General features: G+C 47.2%; 2 protein-coding genes across 4 annotated transcripts in view; one reads left to right on the top strand and one right to left on the bottom strand.

The window, feature by feature from the left end:
- The window catches only part of LOC144143123 (protein ROP-like), a 46,725-nt gene extending 42,189 nt beyond the window's left edge, over positions 1–4,536 (top strand). For all 3 annotated transcript variants that reach the window (XM_077674943.1, XM_077674940.1, XM_077674932.1), the window contains one exon: positions 3,555–4,536. In XM_077674943.1, the coding sequence (XP_077531069.1) occupies positions 3,555–3,616 (62 nt within the window). In that variant the 3' untranslated portion in view covers positions 3,617–4,536. The remainder of the gene's footprint in view (positions 1–3,554) is intronic.
- LOC144143150 (large ribosomal subunit protein eL28-like) lies at positions 4,516–19,829 on the bottom strand. The gene is made up of 5 exons (XM_077674956.1): positions 19,789–19,829; positions 19,492–19,583; positions 19,276–19,399; positions 19,056–19,177; positions 4,516–4,647 (listed from the first exon to the last, which is right to left on the bottom strand). The coding sequence occupies exons 2-5, from the start codon at positions 19,576–19,578 to the stop codon at positions 4,555–4,557; spliced, it is 426 nt and encodes a 141-aa protein (XP_077531082.1). The 5' UTR covers positions 19,579–19,583; positions 19,789–19,829; the 3' UTR covers positions 4,516–4,554.
- Positions 19,830–21,924: the final 2,095 nt, after the last annotated feature.

Raw genomic sequence — 21,924 nt, 5'->3', positions numbered from 1 at the left:
GTTGAGGGGACTGCGTAATCCGGTCCCAGTCGACGACGTTGGCGTACTTGTAAAGCGGCGTGGACTCTAGGCATTTGAGCCAAACACGGATGTTGCTTCTTCGCCGGAGAACGGCACACCGGTTATATGCGCAGCGCGCCCGACGGAGGGGGAACCGCGGAAGAGAGAGTACTGCACATGCGCCGGCCCCAGCGCGTCTGCCGCGGCTATGACGCAACGTGCCGCGGCTATGACAAAACACAATCCAACACAATCCACTTTAATCCAATCCAAATCCAATCTAATCCAAGCCAATCCAATCGAATCCAATCCAATGCCTTTCGCGAGAGAGTGTTCGAATCCAATCCAATGTCCCTCGCGAGAGAGTGTTCGCTATCGCCTCGATTCGACGCGCATGCGCAGTGAGCGTGCGGACTACGGACGCCAACGCGGGTGACATCGTGAGTTACTGAAATGCTTTGCATTTAAAAGAAGTTGTGTCCAACAATGGAACTGCTTTCGTCTCAAGCGAAATCAAGGAATTCTACACACTGCAAATGATGTACAAGCCACAACATCTGCAGCGTACCATCCTGCTACGAACGGAAAAGTGGAGTGTTATGTTGCTGAGTTTAAGAGGGCACTGCTTCAAGAGACAACACAGGCTACAACGCCGGATTTCCTGCTTTTTGTTTCGGCAGCATACGACAATCCACAGTGGAATGGAAACAACACCCGGAAAAGCTACGTTCGGCCGAGAACTTTTCCACCCGCTTGACCTACTGAAACTCTTGATGGGAAATGAAATAAAGGAAACAGACAGTGGACTGGGCAAAGCACTACTCTTCTCCAAGGGAGACAGTGTGCTTACCCGCCTATTCCGAAAGAAACCAGGGGCGGTATTCTCGCAACTGTCCCTTTCGAGTCCCTTTCATCGTGACGTACTTCCGGTTAAGCAATGGACGTTGGCAGTAGGTTTGTTGCGCTTGCGTTACGTCACTTCCGGTTTGCTTTAAGCCAATCAGGGCTCGCCAAAAGGGACACTTTTGAAAGGGACGCCAAAGGGACAAAACTCGAGAATACCGCCCCAGACCGGATTCCAAGCGAGCTTGTACATCGCGTCAGTCCCCGATCATAGCTCGTCAAATGTTCCACTAGAGAGGTTGTATGGTGCCATATGGATCACATAGGTACGCAGAACCACAAGCCAGGCAGAACACTCCTTGCAACAACCAACAAAGTGGGGATTTGCGAATGGTCCTTTTGTGTCAAGGGAGGTACTGGAATCATCCGAAGATGCACCCTCGTCCATCTCTCATACAGCTCGATGGCTGCGACCTCCAGAGGTCAGATGCCCGCCTGATCGTTACAGACTTCGTCTAGGGAGGGAGGAATGATATACCGCCGCCCAAGGCCACACAAGTGCAAGGTGTTATGTGGAACTGCACGCTGTGCACGCTTTCACAACACCGCTTCAATAAACCGGCGGCCACTATTACGGCTGTGTGAACATAACAACATAACAGAATTCCAGAGTGGAAGCTATAAGCATCAATACAGTACTAGTGCTGGAACAAAACAGTGATAGATTAAGGTGAAGAAGAAAATTCGGCTGCAGCAACTCGCTACAAGTAGCAATGCTCTTGTTCTAGATGGAAATAGCATAAAAGTTGGGCCTTCCCAGTGTGAACTGAACTGACATGGTCTGCAAGTCTTAAAACCATGGTGATATAGGATAAGTAATTAAGGAATGATTATTAGGGTTGCCACCTGGCCGGTTGCCGGTCAATACCTAAGACCGGCTGTCATTTGCCAGTTTTTTGGCCATCGGGCCGCGATTATGATAGTTTTGGCGTTTCATAAGCTTCAATTCAGCAACTACAATGATAAATAAGTGCCGACAAGCTGTGCGAGGACACGTGAGCAAAAAAAAATACGTCACGTGTTTCCATAAAATCACGTTCAATAAAACGTTTTGCCTCCTCCTCCTCCTCACATTTCCTTTTTAGATACTCATAGTCACTTTCTGCACAAATTTTATGCTGATTTCTCGCCAGGAAAACACTACAATAGCCGGCATTGCATTGTGGGGAAAAAAAAAAAACGTGGCGTCTGTTTTTCAACACAAATTCAACCTCCTATATACCCCTTCCCCCCATTCTCACCCCCTCAAAAGGGCTGGTTTTTTTTGGGGGGGAAAGGTGGCAACCATAATTATTGTTGTGGTTTAACGCGCCTAAGCAACACGTGGGCTATGAGGTGATGGCTGTAGTTGTTTCACGTCTTTATTTCACTTAAATTGCCCCTAGGGAACTGCTGTGAAATGGAAAAAAAAAAAAAAAAAAAAAAAAAAAACTTTAAGAGGTGCGCTACAGTGGAGGGCTCTGGAATAATTTTGACCATCTTGGGGATCCTTCACAAGCGCCGAAATCTCGACACGCAGGTGTTTTCGCTTTTCGCCTCCATCAGAAAAGCAGTTACCGCGGCCGGTATTGAACCCTAGTCCTTGGGCTCAGCAGCACAAAGCCGTAGCCACTGAGCCAGTCCAGTGGGTAGTAATTAAAGAAATAACCTTGATAGTTGCATCTTTTATACAAAACAGTTTTTTGTGGAGCAAGGGGTCATGATAAATGCTGAAAAGCACTGCATTTTTTCCTGCAGCTAAACAGTGCAGCTTCTTCTAGCTGTTTGAGTAGTTCAGCTCCAACTGCCAAAATCTGCAATAGAACGTTTGACTTGTGTGGGTTTCGAACCCTTCACGCGTTGTGCTGCTGAGCACAAGGACGCGGGTTCTATTCTCGGACGCTTTTCTGATGGAGCCAAAAAGCAAAAACGCCCGTGTGTACGAGACTTCGGCACACGTTAGAGATCCCCAGGTGGTCAAAATTAATCCGGAGCTCTCCACTATGGCGCACCTCATTGCCTGCATTGCGTTTGTGCGTTAAACCTTACAATCAATCAATTTTTAAATCTTCAGGATTGTGGTGCAGTATGTCGACAAACAGGTGATGCAGCACAAGCAGAAAGGAAGGCTGCAGTCGGCTATACTTTGTTGTCGGCTGCATCAGTTGTGCTTCTTCCCTAGAGGGGTGTTTGTTGTGGGGGTTGAGGCCAAGCTCTAGTGGAGTCTGTTTTTCCCGGTTAAAAAAAAAAAAAAGGTGTGAAGAGTGCAAAATTTTCATGGCAAGCGTTAAAGTGGCAGTACAACTTTTTTTACTGGAGTCATCCATATTGAAAGCTGTGGATTTATGCGGTCAGCCAGCCCATGCAGTATGCACACACAGTTTTGAAAAGCCATATGCAAATGGCTAACGGCACAGTTTTCACCACATCTGTCCCGTACTTCTCATTTGTGAAAGATTTTGTGCATTTTGCATCACAGTTTTTCACCAAAGGCATGGAGCAACTGTTCAGCCCTGTGTATGTAGTGTTGCTGGTCCATTTGCGGCAACTCTGAAAAGTGCAGTTTTGGGGGACGCTGATGATCATAGTTCCACATTTTTGGCGTTGCTGGTCAGAACGCCAAGTGCTGGCTCTCAACGTGCTACTCCCGTGTGCTTTCTTCGTCCCAACAGGCTCGGACCACATTCTTACGCCCGAGGGCTTTCTCAGCGACCTGCGAGATCTGAGCAATTGAGCCAGCCGCTTTGCACCAAGCGAGACATTCCTCTTGAGCGGGCCCAGGGAGTCTCTTCCCTCCTACGGCTGCCAACACTACCTGGGAGCTGCATTCTTTAGCACAAGTTGGTCTGTGTGTGTGTGTGTGTGTAAAAGAGAGCAACGTTGTGCGCGTGGCGGTGGGGGTCATGCCACCACCCACCTCCACACTTTGTTGTTGCATAAAAGGAAAAAAAAAAAAAAAAAAAAAGCTACTATACCTGCAGTCTTTCCCACCCCTTCCACTTTTATGCACATGGGGTTGTGGCAGCATTGTTCAGGCAATCCTAGACCTAGGCGTTACGTGCGTACGAGTGGACAGCATCTAATTCCCTAGCAGCAGGCTGTGTAGGTCTTTCGGCACTTTGCAGGTGCACCAGAGAAGACAGTTACTACAACTACTACCACCCGACTTCCGTGCGTGGCGTGTGCAACCCTTCCGCTCGGACACGCGTGCCGTCAACGGCTAGGGGCATGCAATAGTGCACATCTGTGTACAGGCTCTTCTTGCAACTCGTGCAGTGGTTGACAGCTGTCTGCAATACCCCAAGCACGGCACTGCACCACAATCAGCAGTAGTAGTGCTGCAGCAGGAGCATTGCACTGTATACTTACGCTATTTATTATACAACGATGCTGCAGTCGCTGTCTTGCCGGACAGTATTGAGGGCGACGTGAACATTGCCATGCAAATACAGGCGCACACGCCACGCCCTGTTATCCAACACTACACCACCGGAAGTATTTTTTTTTCTTTTGCATCTCTTCTAATGTTGTTGGCAGTATGCATGTCCTCGTGTATCTTCTCTTCTTTGGGACCTGTGTTCTCATGGTAGCCCACTACGGAACAAGCAAGAAAACCACTTTCGATGCAATAAATCTGCTTCAAAGCATCTTTTATTGGTCTCGTGCGTTCAATCAGTCGGCCTTCTTTGCGGGACGGGCACTCTTCTTCTTCGGCACTACAGCCTTCTGGCTCCGCAGGATGGCACTGGCACGACGCATGCACAGCTGCAGAAAAATAGGGAAACTGAAGAATGATGTGGGGCAAGGCAGACATTCTTCACCACCAGCTGCAGCACATTGCAAATATGCACGCAGTATTCTGTATCAAGGGGGTTTTACACTTGCAGCTAGCCATGACAGACAAGCTTCTGAACTTCACGAGTCCGGACACCATGCATACAAGACCACATGTCTCGGTAGACCATTACAGCAGACCTCTCCGTTAATAACCCAACAACTGCCGCGTGCAAAAAAATTTCTGCTTTTGACGGCAAAGCTATATCTTGGCTGTGACATTCCATTTTCCAAGTCAGGGCAGGCCGGGCACCTCCTGTTACACCCACCGCCGTCTAGTGGCAACTTTTTACACTGCCGCAATTTTCTTATTCAACTGCTATGACGAGCTGGCTGTTGGGTATCTGTGGCCTAGCCCTAGCAGGCAGCGCCACTGCTTATGATGCTGACATCCTGGGTAAGCCCAGCAATTCTACTTTCTCAAAGCCGAGCTTTACTAATTGTTTTGCTGTCACAGTAAATTTGGCCTTCATTTGCCGCAGCTGCGCCGTATCCTTGGCAACACATTACGCAACTCGCCGCGCTGCATTCACTGCTGCCGGCTAGGCACATGCACTCTTTGAGCTTGTTTGCACCTGACCGTGTGACTCTCCACGTGAATGAGAGCAAGGCCAGGACGCCTTCTCTGAGCATTGCACAGGAGCTAGAGGCTTTGTGCTGCCGTCGGCAAGCTGCGCCTGACGACCCCGTAGATACCACCCAGCAAGCCGTTCAGCTCTGGAAACACCGAAAGTGGGACAACTGTAGACAGAGGCAGGCTTTGGACAAATAGTATAATTACAGCTAAATCAAACGTTAACCAAGTGGCACCAACAGGGGTGAGACAGGTGAATCAGATTTGGGAGCAGTTTGAGGAGCAAAATCTCGATTTTGGAGCAGAAGGACGACATTTCAGGGTGTCTACCAAGTTGTCATTTTGAAATTCCCAGTTTTCCAGGTTTTCCCCCCCGAGTCTTTGATAAATTCCCTGAGTGACACAGAACTCTGTTATACGTTAACACGGGCTGACACCAGTTCACCGATTGCCGTCACCCTCTAAAAAGCGCCTCACAAAATATGACATAATAAAGTTGAATGCAAACCAGTAACTTTTATCTAATTCAAAAAGAAAACATAACAGAGTGGTAGTAAAATTCACAGTGAATGAAATACCGAAAAAAATGGTAACACCATGCTGCCATGTTCTCAGCTCACACTCAATGCCTCAGTGCTGTATTTCACTCCTTCAAAGAGTTTTTTTGGTTTGGATGAGGGGCACCTGCATCTTATACCTGTGACACACGGCAACTCTAGATCTCCTTTAAATTAAACCCCTTTCGCCACGCCAAAAGACATTTGTGGAAAGGAGTGGCGCTCCTGACACAGCAACCCCCGATCTCCTTTATGTAGTTGCTGTAACTGATACACCAATAAAGTGGCGCTAGCAGTTCTGTGGAAAAAGTATGCGCGATAACAAAAATGAAGTGCGGCTAATAGACCTTTATTATTTTAGATAGGAACTGTGCGTTTTATTGTTGTTGAGAACGAATAAATGGGTAATTTCACATGTTTGTATTAAACAGCACCGATGGAGTGCTTTTTTAGCCTATGTTTCGTGCCTAATCTGGCAACAGTGGGCAGATGTTTACAGAAATACATTACGATTGGGCTTGTTTGGTACAATTTATTTCATTGCAGTTTTAACAATTTATGAAAGTATTATGAAATCACATTTGGTCTCGCTAAGTTCTGGGAAGCTTATGATTTGCAAGCGCCTGCTTACGAGGCTGCGCCGCTAGCTGCTCCTTTTTGTGCGGGAAAGGAGATAGGCGAACACCCCTTACGGGAAATGCCCATTTCGGTGAAGGAGATTCTCCTTTGTCGTGTGTCACCGAGGCGAACGCCGTTTCGGTAGCAGTCCTCCTCTGCAAAGGCCTTTTAGGCGCCCGTATGTCAGGGGTATTAAACACCATCACATTAAGGTGCCCTTAAATGAAAACATACTTCTAGCATCAAAGCGCTGCGCAGGATAAGCAGGAAGAGTATTTGGGATTCACATTGGAAATCAGAAACACCTCAACTACACCCAGGGTTCGTACAGGCTTCAAAAGCAAAAATTCAAGGGTTTTCAAGGACCAGAAAACACATTTTCAAGGTCCCCATCTAATGTTTTATCTGGGATTATTTATAACTTTTCCAACACAATGCAAAAGTTTTTTATTGCACAATACCTAAGCACATCTAGATAGGTGCTAATGTGTTCGTAAATGCTCCCCCAGCTTTATTTTTCTTATTTCATGGCTCTTATTTACAGGTTTTTCTTTTTTGTGTTTTTCTGAGGCTGTTTGATTTCAAAACTTAGTTAATGTTGCCTGCATCTCCTGCTTTGTCAGCAAGAGTATCAGCTGAAATTAAAACGAGCAAGTGTTGCTTCAAGGCAGGATGAACTATGTACACGCCCACCATTTGCACGTAAAAGCAAACGTAGATGGAGCATATGAGGCACAGTAAATATGCAATGAGCAAGAGTCCACAGACTAGATGCAAGATAGAGAACAGAAGCTGGCTTTTACTAGATTGTACCGTGATATGGATTGGATTGACAAGTGCCTGCTCCCAATGTTGCCTTGTAATAATGAAAATCCACAAAACTTGTAATTTCACGCAATACACTGAAACGTGATTGCTACAATGTTTCTTTACATTTGTTAACACGTAAAATCCATGACAAACAATTCTTGTGAAAAGACAGGGCCATTGATTCTCTCCGGAAAAATCAAGGGTTTTCAAGGACCATGTAAAAATTCCAGGACTTTCCAGGCCTTGAAATTGACACTTCTAAATTCAAGGGTTTTCAAGGTTTTCAAGGACCTGTGCGAACCCTGTACACCCCACTATTGCGACTCCGTGTAAAGCTCTTTTGGCGCACAGCAAAAGCTACGAAGCCGAAACATGCCGTCGTTCTAAGCAGCGGAATATAGTGCCGGCTTGCAGTTCAGGGTACAATGTCTATATTTGACACTAAGAAGTATTTTGAACACAGCTGCGAACTTTTAAAGTTGGAAATTAAGAGAAATGTTTTTACTATTACGCCAGATTCACAACGTGCGTCAACTAACTGAAACCACAGTAGATGGTGTCGGGTGTTCCAGCATAGGATTGAAAGATACTACTGCCCCTGTCCCTGTAGACTCCCTTACGCTGCCCCACCAAGCTATCACGGCGCGCAATGTTTTCTTCCACCTTTCAGGAGTCAGGGAAACATGCCAGAACACAAGGGGAGCGTACAGGGGGTCAGGAGGGGGAGGAAGGAGTGACTCGCAAGCTGTATGAAGCTAGTTCTCACTGGAACTAAAGACTTCAGACGGCGCCATCAGCGACGGCTCCGAAGGGCTGTCCACTTTCGACTTGCTGTTACTTGAGCCAGCATTACTGTGAATTTCGCTTCCTTTATAAAGTACAGCTAATTTTCCCTGATAGAAGGACAAATTCCATGAGTTTTCCCAGACTGTTCAAAACCTGAGAATTCCAGGTTTTCCCTGTTTTCCAAGTTGGTAGACACCCTGCATTTATTTTGTCACCTTAGGAGCCTAAAAATCCATTTTTTGGCAACTAAGGGGGGGGGGGGGGGGGCACTTTTTAATCGATTTTGAACGTACATATGACTGAAACAGCCTTTCAATGAAAACTTTTCCACCATAGTATCACAAGGGACGAATTGCGCTACCTTTTCACAAACCATTTTTAAATTCTTAGCCTTATGAATAGGTAATAGCGTGCAGCGCCGTTGAGAATATTGAATTGAAAGAATAAGCAACTGCAAGGCATTTTTATGATCATGTGAATGCTGGAATTATTTTTGTAATCCCAGACAGGGCTTTACGCACAGGTGTAGAGCCACTGCAGAAGTTGCGCAGAAAGGTGACAGTCGTCGCACCCCACCAGACCTCCCATTTCAATCCCCAAGGTGTGCGTTCACTACAACCGTAATTTGAGTAACGTTGGTATGTTCACCCACCTCACCTTTGGCAAAAAAATTTCACTTCAGATAGATGAACCATTATTACTAGCGTGCAATATTAGCCTGCACCGCTATTGGACACAGCTTGAACATTTTGCAGTGGAGTAGCCTGCACCGCCACTTCTCCAGTGTCGATCGTTCCATTTCCGCCGCTCGCTGTCAAAGGCAGCAATAACTCTGCGTTTTATAATACCTCAATAAGTCCGAAATTTCACTTCAATTCAAGCACGCACTGCGCCGCACATTCAAGTCCAAAACATGGTGAATTCGTGGGCACCTCGTTGTTTTTGATGAACTCCCGTCTTTCGAGCCACGCAACTCCCCGCAACAGATCAAATGACTACATGTAAATCCAGCCACCCCCATAACCCAAACCACAGTAGAAATTGGTGAAGAGCAGTCTGCCTGAACCACGAGCACCTGCTTTGCCCGGCAACCATGTTTTCCAATCTTCATCACACCAAGATGGCGGCGGTGCCCAGTGACGTCGTTCCAGAGATACGGCACTCCAGAAATTGCAGTTTTTACATCAACTAGAACAAGTTGTGTTACCCCAGTAAACATTAGTATTTTTATACAGGGCTTTGCAATGGTTTTCGATGGGAAAGCTTTAAAAATGTACAGAATATAACATGTGCAACCCGGCATTGTGACTTTCGAAAAAACAATCTTTGGGAGAATATAATGCGGGATTTTTATTGAATCATCAATCAATTGAACCTTCATAAGCAGCATCACCTTGGGGGTGCTGGAAAATTATGCCGTGTATAAGCATTTTCCCCCACTGAAACTGACGGGAGCGTTAAAATCCTTGGCTCTCAGACTGTTTTGGAGCAGTTTGGTACAATTTTTTTAATTTTAAGCTTTTGGAGCAGCCTGGCGCAGGAAAACAAATTCGTATCAGAAGTGCGCAATATGCGCAGCTGTCTCACCCCTGCATCAAGACAACCTGAACAAGCCAAGCTTTCGCTTTGCATCCATGGTTAGCCAAGCTCAGCTGCAACCATTTTTTTTTATTTCCAAGATCTTATTGGAAAAATGCTCCCTTACACCAGTTCTTAGCATTCTTTTTGTAACTAATGGTGTGCTATTATTTGTCGGTTTAGGTACTGAGAGCAGGCTATCACCAAGTCTGTTCTGCATCCCTTTAGAAGTGCCCGGCCTTCCCCGTCTTCGAAATGGAACGTCACAAAGGGGGCTATGAGATTGCTGTGATAGCATTAGGCTTGCTTAGAACAGTTTGCTGTTATTGCTGAACAGTTATTGCTGTTCAGCTTAATGAGAAAAAAGCGCCCCAATAAACCCTGGAATCAAACCACCAGCCTTTTCGCCAGCCCTTGGACACTGCAGTACATGGCATACGAAGCATAGTGGTATTCCACCTTTACCCGAAATGGTACCAGAGCGTACCGTGGCCACTGAGGGAAGTTGCTGCAGCCAGTCCCAACCAAATCACCTGTTGATGGTTTGAAGCTCTATTTCACATTACAATCTGCTCTTTAATAGTTCCCCTGTGGTGCCTTGGGCCATCTCTCAGCTTACAAAAAAGTACACGTACAGGTCACACTGCAGTAAACTGAAACTTGTCCTTCCCCCGATTGCCAGTGTTAGCACTTTGGGCAGCTAGTATTTCCAGTTGTCCGTTCACACAACATGGAGACTAATGATGCCGTCACAAGACCAAAGCATCGTTAATTCAAATAATGCGTCAAACCATATTCCTCAGCACATCAGTGCAGCTAAGCCATACATATCGAAGGCAGCATCTAGGACAGCCTCATTAGTACCACTCAGAAGCAACCAGAAGTGTCCACATACAAGTGGGCATGTTGAAATTGGGAGCCACAGCGACGGGGGAAAGGGTGCCACTTCTTGAGTGTCCTCACACCAGCACAAGTACGCTTAAACCTTGCAGGCATCCATTAATTAGTCTCGCGGTTGAAAATGCAGCATGGTGGGGCTGGCAATGTTTAGTTTCACAGCACACCAAACTAAACCGCATAAACCACTTGCTCGCATAACCACAACCAGAAACACCACCCTCATGGCTGGCATTTTTGGGTCTCTTGCAGAAAGCTTCTTAGACAAGGTTGGGTGAACTACTCAGACCACAACGGACAGGGATGAATTTGACAGATCACGGACACTTGTGGAGATACTCAGAGTATGGCTGCTGCATCACAAGAACAGCATCGGCACTTTGACGGGGGCACATCTTTCCCCTTGCAAACACTTGATTGATTGATTGTGGGGTTTAACGCGCCGACGCAACGCAGGCGATGACGCGCGCCGTAGTGGAGGGCTCCGGATTAATTTTGACCACCTGGGGATCTTTATCGTGCGCCGAAATCTCGTACCCCTTGCAAACACTTCTCTGGTAGAGCACCCGTACACCTCCTTTTCACCCACTCAGGGCCAGCAAAGCAAAATCTGCCACCAAACAATACCACCAGAGTGAAAATTGGGCATACCATCACTGCAACTGTGTATATGCAATGCACTGCGCACAAGAAAATTGCCCACAGTCAAATTTGTATTACCCATAACGAGTTGCACAAATTTTGTAAAAAAAAAAAAAAGGGGACAAGCACGGTATGAACCTTGTTAGTACATAAGACATAGTGCAGCTTTTAGCATTTTTATTAATAAAGGCTCAGAACCGCACCAAGTGATACCTCTTAATTGGCCTCAGTGAAACTGCATCTGGCTTGGAAAAATGACTACATATGACAAGATTACTTCAATGAACTACCACAAACACGAATAGCTCTCAAACATGCAGCACTGCTTTTCTTGGGCTATCACAGTGCACAAAAATTGGTAAGGCACCCATTGCAAACTTGGCAGCCTGTTAAAGAGAGCAACTGCCAATTAGGGGCCCTCTGCGCTGAATGGAATGCCAGTGCCCCAAAAGCAGAAGTGTTTTCTTCTGCTCCTGTTTGGCTACTACCACAGTGCTGCCAGCAGCAGTTAGGGAAGGTGTCAGACTCCACAAGATGGACTACACAAACTGCCACAGATATTTGGAAAGTGCATGCTAAATTTACAGGGGCCATGGAGACAAAATACCACCTTGATGAATACGAAGGAGCTAGTCTTCAGGTAACTCAGCTCCATTACAATGTGAAAAAATGTTTCCAGAACCAAAGAAACGCAGAAACTATTGAAAATCTTTCAAATCTCACACCAGTTATCAGCATGTTAACTGCACGGTAGGATTCAAGTGATATGATTAAATGGAACCAGAGGTCTTACTACAACCGCCCAGTCATGTCATGCTTCTTGGTGATGTCTTAGGTTGGTGGCCGCTAATCGCACAAACAAGATTCTTTGATGTCAAAGAAACCCCTGCTTAGCTTTTCTATTATCTCTATTTGTCTGATGTTTAAAATAAACTGGTTTCATTTATCAGGACGAAGTAGTCAAAGTGAACCAAACTTATATCTCGGCTTCATGGCCCCTTAGCAAACTTGTTGCAACACAAAGTACCTAAATTGCGTACGATGCCTCCCGTTTTTCCGACAGGGACAACGCCCAGCAACAGACAAAAGGGGAGGGCACGCTTGGTTTGTGCATTTGGCATTAGCTTTCAACTTGTACAGGCCACTTCGATTGTAGCTATGCAACATCCGGACATTAATAATTTTGGTACCCAATACACAATCGCCGTACTGCACACAGCTTTGGACGACTGCCGAAACATGAGTGGCTTTAGAAGGACAGTGAAGTCAAAATACAAGCAGGGGTGAGACAGCTGAATCAGATTTGGGAGCAGTTTTTACAGCAACGAAATCTCGATTTTGGAGCAAAAGAACGACATTATGTCACCTTAGGAGCCTAAAAAATCAAATTTTTGGCAACTTGCTGGGGGGGGGGGGGGGGGAGTGCACTTTTTAATCGGTTTGAACAAACATAACACTGAAACAGCCTTTCAATAAAGTTTTTTCTACCAGAGTATCACAAGGTATGAACTGCACTACCTTTCTACAAATCATTTTTAAATTCTCAGGCTCTATGCATAGATAGCGTGGAGCGCCATTGAAAATATTGAATTGAAAAACTAAGCAACCTTAAGGCATTTTTATTATCATTTGAAGGCCGAAATTATTATTTTTGTAAACCCAGACTCGGCTTTACGCACAAGTGTAGAGCCACGGCAAAAGTTGCGCAAAGCGAGGTGACAGTTGTCGCAGTCGGACCCCACCGGCCCTCCGATTTCAATCCCCAAGGTACATGTTCAATCACTACAATCGTAATCTGAGTAACGTTGGTATGTTTAGCCACTTCTTGGCATCAAATTTCACTTCAGATAGATGAACCATTATTACTAGCGTGGAATAATGGCCCGTCCCGCTATCGAACACTGCTTGAATATTTTGCAGCGATGTCGCCCACACCGCCATTTCTGCGAGCCATCCCATTCCCGGCTCGCAAGCTCGCCGTCAAAGGTAACAACAACTCAAGCCCGTTCGACATGGTGCGTTTTTCGCCGGCGAATTCGGTGGAACGAACATTCGCAATGCCCGGAAATGTCGTCTAATGGCATGCGAACGGCGCGATTTTCACACTTCAGAAACATTGTTTGCGGACCGAATTAGGTCTGCCACTAGCAAAGCTTGCTGTGCACGTAAAAAAATAAGTTTTATTGTACTTTCTTGAAGTTGTTTCAGGTTGTTTTGCAGTAAATATGAGTTTATTAGCGGTTTCATTTAACGATTGCCAATTATTTTTCAATATATGCACACATAGCAGAGAAGACAAACATGGCAAGCAACCCTGGGTTCGCTTGTTGTGCGTGCCAAGCACATTTCGGTGTACCCAGTGGTGCCACTGATGAACGGTGATTTGGAGCAATTTTTGTATCAACAAATTATTAATTTTGGAGCAATTTGGAGCACCTAAATGCCAGTTTTGGAGCACCTTGGAGCAACTAAACATCAACTGCTAGATGTGTCCAAAGCATCTCTCAACACGAAAGATTGACCAGTATCGTCAAGTAATTGATGTGTAGGTCGTCATGGAATGCCCTTCAAGGTGCTTTTCCCACATGCAATCACAAATGGACGGCACAGCTCAAGACTAATGGTCTTCTTGTCCCTACTAGGGGAAGTCTTTTTCAAGGAGTCACTTAAAACGCTTCATAGTTGGCAGGCTCGAACATGCATTAAAAATAGCTTTCACAGTCAGCTTTCCCAATAGCCCAAGAATAGCGAAATAGCCAATAAAGAAAAGTTCTACAACCACAAGAAAAAGTAGCCATATTTGGCTCTTTATAGCCCGACCTGTCATTCCTGCATGGGGCAATGGGATTTTTTTTCCCCACTTATTTCGAAACAGTTGCTAGAAGTCGCCAGAAGTTTGATGCAATTAAATCCCCAAGTATCCACGCAATAGCAAAAATGCAACAAAACATAATTTGCAAGGTATTTAGTTCCTTTCTGGTGTGGATAAAAGACAACATGCAACACGATAATGAATATTGAAATGCTTCGACAAACCTGCCTAGCAAAAAAAAAAAAAAAAAAACGACGCGCCTCTTTTCTAGTTTATTAATTGTTGGGGCAAGCCCTCGTGTTTTACTTTTTCATTTTATTAGATGCAGGCGCTTGCTATCAGTCCCCGTGCGCATTCCCAAGCTAGCTGGAAATGTGCACGAGAAATGCGCACGGAGCACTTTTGCATGCGATTCGTGCGCGTCGGCGTTGCGCGTGCGATTTTTTCACGCCCGCACGCGGCAGTTTCTACCACGCTCAGAAAATGACGCACGTCGCGCGCGGCAGTGGGAGGAGCCTGGCGACTTTCGCCAATGGGGAGGCGCGTGCCTCATGGCGGTGGTTTTGAAGCGCTCGAGACAGCCCGGTCACGGCCGGCTGGCTCCGTCAGCGGTTTTTAGGCTTACCACCCCGGCAGGTATTGCATGGACGTTTTCACTAGCGACGCAGATGATGTTTTATAGTACCGATTTCGCCCACATTATAAGCTCCTTTACCACACCAGCAACTTCGTGCGCGCCTTGAGCGGTGTTTTAGAGAGCGCTTAAAAGTGGTCGCTCGAGCTCGCCACACCACTTCGCGGCCGCCGCCGCCATGTTGCCGCGCCGCGCACAGCTTGCGGGTGCTTACGCGGCGCGTTTTCGCAAGCTGAAAACGCTCCATGAGGTTCGTGCTTAGAGACTGGCTGTTTTTCACGGCCCGCTTCACTTGCGGCGGTCCCCTCCGCGAGCCCAACAAGCGAAGCGAGAGCTTGCAGCCGACCGCGTCACGCATGCCGCGAAACTGCGCTCCCGCGCTGGCTCTCGGAGCGGAGAGGGCCGGCAATAAACGCCACCTAAAACTACCTATTGTTTATAGCAGGAATTATTGGAAACTACAACAAAAGGGAAAGTTTTTAACCGCGGTACGCCAGCGCTGCAATGACTTGCTAGACGAAAACACTGTTTCGGCGGTACAGCTGTGACGGCGCCAACCAAACTCACCGCGGAAAACACGATTACGGGTGCGAGGGAGTTCAAGTTATCAACCCGATTTAGTTATAGTACATGTCTAGAGACCACTGTGAAGTAGTGCTTGTAACAGGCTGCACGCGATTGGCGCGACACAAATTTTGGCGCACTTGCTTGCAAAATCGTGGTTTTTTATCAGGATGGCGCAGGGTACCTCATTTGGCGCAAATTGGCGCAGGAGTGGCAGCACTGTGTACCTCAGACAGGACTCCTTCGGTTATTATGTACTTCCGAACTGCTGTGATGTCCGTGACATGCAACGACATCGATTAAACATTCGTTGAAAACGGCGCTTGACATCGTGTTGTGAACACGCGTGCGTTTGTGTTGATGCTCCAGCGCTTACGCCACGCGTATGCAAGCAATGCCATCAGGTTGCTGAGCGTGCAAATGGTGATGCCGTGACGTTCACCTAGCTGTGTTCCCATTGGCCGCTAGTTCTGGCCCCTCTACAGTCTCCACGCCGCACGAGCGGCGTTGTGCTCGATCGTTCCCAACATTTTCCACTTCGCCGCAGCAACGTAAAAAGGTCATTTTGCCACACGAGCGGCGCCGCATCTGCAAATTCGCAGGGAAAATCGCACCATGTAGAACGGGCTTCAGTGTTTTATAACACCGCAATGAGCCCGGAATTCCACTTCAAGCACACACCGCGCCTCACACTCAAAGCCAAAACACTGCGAATTCGCGGGCACAACGCTGTTTTTGATGAACTCCCCTCCTATCTTTCGAGTCGTGCAACTTCCTGCAACAGATCAAACGACTAAATGTAATCCCAGTCACCCCTATAACCAAAACCACAGTAGAAATCAGTGAAAGGCACTCTGCCTGACCCACGAGCAACTGCTTCACCCGGAGGCCATATTTTCCTTATCTTCACCACACCAAGATGGGAGCACCCAGTAATGTTGTTCCAGAGATACGGCACTCCGAAAATTGCAGTTTTTTTCATCAACTTACACATGTAGTTTGTCGCCTCAGTAAGTATTTTTTCTACAAGACTTTGCAATAATTTTCGATTGGGAAACTTTAAAACTCACAGAATGTAACATGCGCAACTTGACATTGTGACTTTCGAAAAAACCATCTTGGGGACAGCTTTAAGGCACATTCCCACTGGCGATTTGTCTCGTCGCGCGACGGCGCGCGTCGCGCGATGAGGCCTTGAGGTGGTGTTCGCACTTGCGATGATGCGACTGCATTCAGCGCAGCTGCTTCCCGACTTGTACGACCTCGTTGGTGCGTCAACCATTCGCAGTCAAAGAAAATGATGTTACGCGACAAAAGCAGGTGGAAATCAAACTAAAACACATGCTACTAACCTGGAGCAATGCCGAAAACATTTGCGGGTTGCGGGAGGAGCAGAAAATAACAAACTCAAGAAGGCTCTTTTCAACATATTATTGCACGAAGAAATGCACACGCTTGCTTTCACGCCACAACACCCGCATCACGGCCCACAAATGTCGCTTCTTTTCACAGGCGCAATGTTTTGACGCCACCGAACTCTACGCGTGTTTACCAGTCGCCGATAGAACAATGAGGCTGCAAGTCAACCTACCGTCTCGCTGTCCACCTAGCTCTATACGATGATTACTTGCTTTTACAATCCATACACGCTTCTCCACACTGATGAGTTCCACGCTATTCGTTGATTAGTGCACGCGTACGGCGGTGGCGGCGGCTCATCCTCACCGCCCGCCCGCAGCGTTTGCATACCGGATGTAAAGAAACGTTTCGTTTCCGGCTACGTCAGCCTACTCCGCGGCCGTGATTGGCTTACCGGTTTTGCGGGGCCATCGCGCGACGAGGGAATTCGGACCGAGAGCGATCGGCTCCGCCGTCGCAAAACGCCGAAAAGCGACGGCCGGCTCGTCGCTTTTCGTCGCGCGACGAGGCGCATCGCCAGTGGGAATGTGCCTTTATGCAAGCTTTTTATTGAATGATCAATCAATTAAACAAAATTATGCCGTCAGTAAGCATTTCTACCCAGTGAAACTGACAGGAGCAATAAAATTCTTGGCTTTCAGACTGTTTTAGAGCAGTTTGGCGCAATTTGGACCAGCCTGGTGCAGGAAAACAAATTTGTATCAAAACTGTGCAATATGCGCAGCTGTCTCACCCCTGTACAAGTCGCTCTAGATCGAGTTAGCTCAACAGGTTTGGCCACTGGCTATACCACGCAACTTGCACCAGAAGTGCTTAAATCGCCTGGCGCGTTTCCTGGCTGCCGCTGGATTCTGCTACTCGTCCTTACTTGGGGCGGCGGTACCGCTTTTCAAGGAAGCGTGCAAGCTACGCACGAGCAGTTGACGCCAACATTCACGGGGCCTCAAAAGAAGAATATGCTTTTCTTCAACAAAGTGTCAATACTGATCACACGTCCCATGAAGGAACATTTTGTTTGCGGTCTGGGGCTGCAAAGGACACGCGAGTTTGAGAAAGCACAACTGCTTTGATCCAAACTGACCAAACCAGTCGGTACATGGTAGCATTGTATTCAGTTGCTGCTATACCACTATACTTCACCAGTGCCTCAGTTGCTACCAGTTTACTGCGACGCAAACAGCGACTGTAGTAGCTGTTAGCATCACGCATGATTAGCGATTTCTGAGCAATTAAGGCATCTTTCAGCACCAAATCAATGCTAAAATGGCTATGGGAAGGTCACTTTCGTTTGAAACCACCTTGCTGGTTTCCTTCAATGTCCCTTAATTAAGGCATCACAAAATGTGCTATGGCACGTTTGTTCAACAACGCTGAAAGTTACAGGGTACACAAAGCTAGGGAGGACATATGGAACGAAGACGACACTACAGGGCAACTACCAAACAGTTTATTGAGGAAGAGGAACCAACTTCATGGGCATCCACAAATAAATAACAGGATTACAATAAAAATGGAAAGGAGGAAAATGAAGACCAATTTTCTGTCATAATTCATAGCTGCATGATGTCAGGGACCGCCATGGCTTATTCTTTGTGCAACTTTTTCTCTGTCTGCGGTATGCTGCTTTGAACTCTATTTGTGGGGTGGTCAGTAGAATTCAGCACAAGCTCACATGTGCTTTGTTCCAGAATTTCGCATTTCTATATTTGGCGATAACTGATGTACTGTCACACATTGGTTTGCACGTGCACTTTTTGCAGTGCATGGAAAGATACCTCCCAGGTAGCTGTCAAGTGTAGCCCCGTTCTTTGAGCATTTCACCACACAGGAAGACGCCACAACACAGCCACACATGCCAGCAAACGGCAAAAATTGCAACCACTGGACCGTGAAATTATCTCAGAAAAACTTGGCCGAAATTTCCCCAACATACAATTTGTACCCCTTTCCTCGGGTTTTCATGAACATACACTTGGGTATTTCGCTCTCCTCCCCTTCTCCTCCAAATAAACCAGCTGGTAACTACGTTTGCGATGTCCTCTTCGTTTTGTGTGGCCTCCATAGCTTTGCTTACCCTGCAACTTTAAGCGCCATTGAACAACCAATGCAAAACCAACTGGCTTAATTCCTTACCGTGCTGGCGCTATCGCATAACACGTGCACGGCCGTACTGCGACACATACACTACGTGTAAAGCAACTTTGTCGTGCTCTGAACGAAGCACATGCTGCGCCAGTACGACGAATGAATGCAAACGGTACAATCCAGACCACTCGTAGAACAAAAACGCCGCCCATAACTTGGCTACAGTTCCTTCGCGAAATGTAGCCAAGTTGCAGCAGCACACGACAAATTTCAAAAGCCACGCATAATCTACTTCTTCACTAACCAAACAGGCCTGGCCCAAGCGTAGCCAACGCCAGGCTCGGAACGCCGAGCGCTACTCACAGTTCGCAGGTCCTTCCTGTAGTACTTGTGCCCCTTCACCCACTTCTTGATCGAGGACATGGTGCGGCGAGCGCCCTTCTTCAGGGGCACACGGTCAAGCAGCTTGACGGGCTTCTTGCGATCTGAAAGGCGAGACGACGAGACATCACAGGTGACGCATTCACCCACCACGTGTAACCAACTGGCAATGCCTACTACGCCGGCGCCGCACACAACTCACTGGCTTGCTTTTTGTAGACAAGCGTGACGCCCTTGCCGCTGCCGTGAGGCTCGATTGTGAGGGCCTTGTCCCGAACTGTGCCGCTGTAACGCTTGGCGTGCGTTCCTTTGGGATTCAGGGGGTCCTGCGAAGACAGCGCGTTGGTGACAGCGCCGAGACAGATAAGCTGAGCGGGAGCTGGCAACCTCACGTCTCCGCCGCTGGCAAAACACTTACAGTGCTAAACCATGTCTTTATCATCCGCTTCTTCACGAGGAAGCTGGATCGGTCTTTCACGATCATCCACTGCAGTTCGGCCGACATGGTTACTGCAAGATACCAAGACGCCGGTTAGGGTTAGGACTTACTACGAACAGCACTTCAAACAAACAATGATAGAAAAGTCACACGGCGCGACAGTTCCTTCTAATTTACTTCACTGTATCCCAGCTCTACTCACACAGTGAATGCGGGATAAATAAAGTTGTTTCTCGGCAAAATCACAATATCGCGGTAGGGAACACGTGTACTCACCTCACGATCTCGGACAGAAAGGAGAAGTGCCGGCTGGTGGCGCCAGGCTGGCAGCATCGGTTGATGGCCGTGCCCGCTTGACTGCCGTGGATTGAAAGAGGCCTGCCCATGATGATGATGATGATGATTAAAGGCCTCACCTTTGAATCGGGGTGACGGCGTGCGCCATCTAGCCTATCTTAGTAGTTTGAATTTAAATTTAGTCCCTCAACTCGGATTTCTTTTTAATTCTGCCCTGCCGCTACCCCTGGCTGGGATGTTATTTTATCGACTTCCCTGCTATTTTTCCACCAATACTCTAGCCGCTGCTTAGTAATACCTACTGCTGACCAGTTAATGCTTCCATCAATTGCGAAGCCCAGTGCCTCAGGAAGTAGGACTTTCCCCCCAATTCTATCCGGCTGAATCTTTTCGCATCCTATTACTATGTGGTCGATTGTTTCTTTATCCCTGCCACATACAACACATGTCTCATCCTGGGACGAATATTTGCTCATGTAGGTTCGAGTTCTCAAGCAGCCATCCCGCGCCTCAAAGAGCAACGCACTACCTTTATTGTTGTCATAAAAGTTCTCTTTCCGGATCTCTTTTTTGCTTGCTTTGTAGATTCCCAGCGATCCCTTCTTTTCCATCCTCTCTTTCCACATGAGCGTCTCTGTTTCCTTCACTTGCTTTTTAACTGCCCCCCCCCCCCCCCCTTGTTTATTTGCCGCGGTCAAGGTATATTTAGTCGCCAGCTTTCGCGTCCTCTTTCGCCATTGGGTGTCCACACTTTTAAGGTACATGTACCTGTGCACTCTGGCTGCCCAGTTCTTCTCATCTAAATGTCTAAGCCGCTCCTCAAAACGTATCTTACTTTGCGCTTCCCTCGCCTCAAATGAAGCCCAACCCATATCGCCTTGTACCGCCTCATTTGTAGTCTTACTGTGAGCTCCCAGTGCTAATCTGCCGACTGCCTTTCGGTTAACCTCCAGTCCCGACAGGATATCGGACTTAAGGCATAATACGGCATTAGAGAACGTGAGCGCCGGCACCATTACCCCTTTCCAGATGCCTCGCACTACCTCGTACTTATTGTATCCCCAAAGTGCTCTATGTTTCATTACTGCTGCATTTCGTCTCCCTTTCAGTTTGAGGTGTTCTTCATGGGCATTCAGGTAGCCTTTTCCTTCATTAAGCCAGATCCCCAAGTATTTGTACTTATTTACTAATGGTATGGCTTCCTGTTGAATTCTTATTGGTGCTGTATGAGCTTCCTCGTTGAACACCATGACTCCAGATTTCTGCGGGTTAAAATGTAGGCCTAGGTACGTTGCCTCATCCCCACAAATGTCGGCCAGTTTTTGAAGGTCTTCCGCATTATCTGCCAGCAACACTATATCGTCCGCGTACATCAATCCCGGAATCCGTTGCTCCACCAACTCTCCATTGCTTCGGTACGACAAGTCAAAGCCTAATCCACTCTCCTCCAATCGTCTTTTCATTCCTCTAATGTACAGTGTGAACAGCAATGGCGAAAGGGGGCACCCCTGTTTTAAACCTCTTCGAGTGTACACGGGCTCTGTGCCTGTACGTCCTTCCCATGTAATATGCGCCTTGTTATCCTCATATATTGCCCTTAGCAGCCCCACAAATTCTGACCCAATCCCCTCTTCTTCCAGTATATGCCACAGCAATCCCCTATCTACGTTGTCATAGGCTCCCTTTATGTCCAGAAACAGTAGCCATGTTGGTCTGCCCTGTGCTGCCGAAATTTCGATGGTCTGGGTTATTACGAAAATATTGTCTTCTAGGCGTCGACCCGGCCTAAATCCATTTTGTAGTTCCCCTAAAATACCGTTACTTTCCACCCACTTCAACAACTCGACTTTGATGGCTTGTATAGCTAATCTATAGAGCACTGACGTGACTGTAATCGGCCTGTAAGAGCTCGCCTTGTCCTTCTCTCCCTTGCCTTTATAAATCAAACTCATTCTGCTTTCGCGCCATTGCGTGGGAATCCTCTCGGATTTTATAGCGCGCTCAATGGCTCTATACAAGTGCGTCTTTCCCGCTGGTCCCAAATGGTTGATAATCTCTATTGGGATACCATCCGGTCCTGTTGCCGTACTTTTGGGAACACTGTGTTCTGCCTTT

This window comes from Haemaphysalis longicornis, unplaced genomic scaffold (assembly GCF_048455015.1).
Source record: "Haemaphysalis longicornis isolate Haplotype H1 unplaced genomic scaffold, Haemaphysalis longicornis Haplotype H1 scaffold_1, whole genome shotgun sequence".
Lineage (NCBI taxonomy): Eukaryota > Metazoa > Arthropoda > Arachnida > Ixodida > Ixodidae > Haemaphysalis > Haemaphysalis longicornis.
This window is presented reverse-complemented; position numbering and strand designations above follow the sequence as displayed.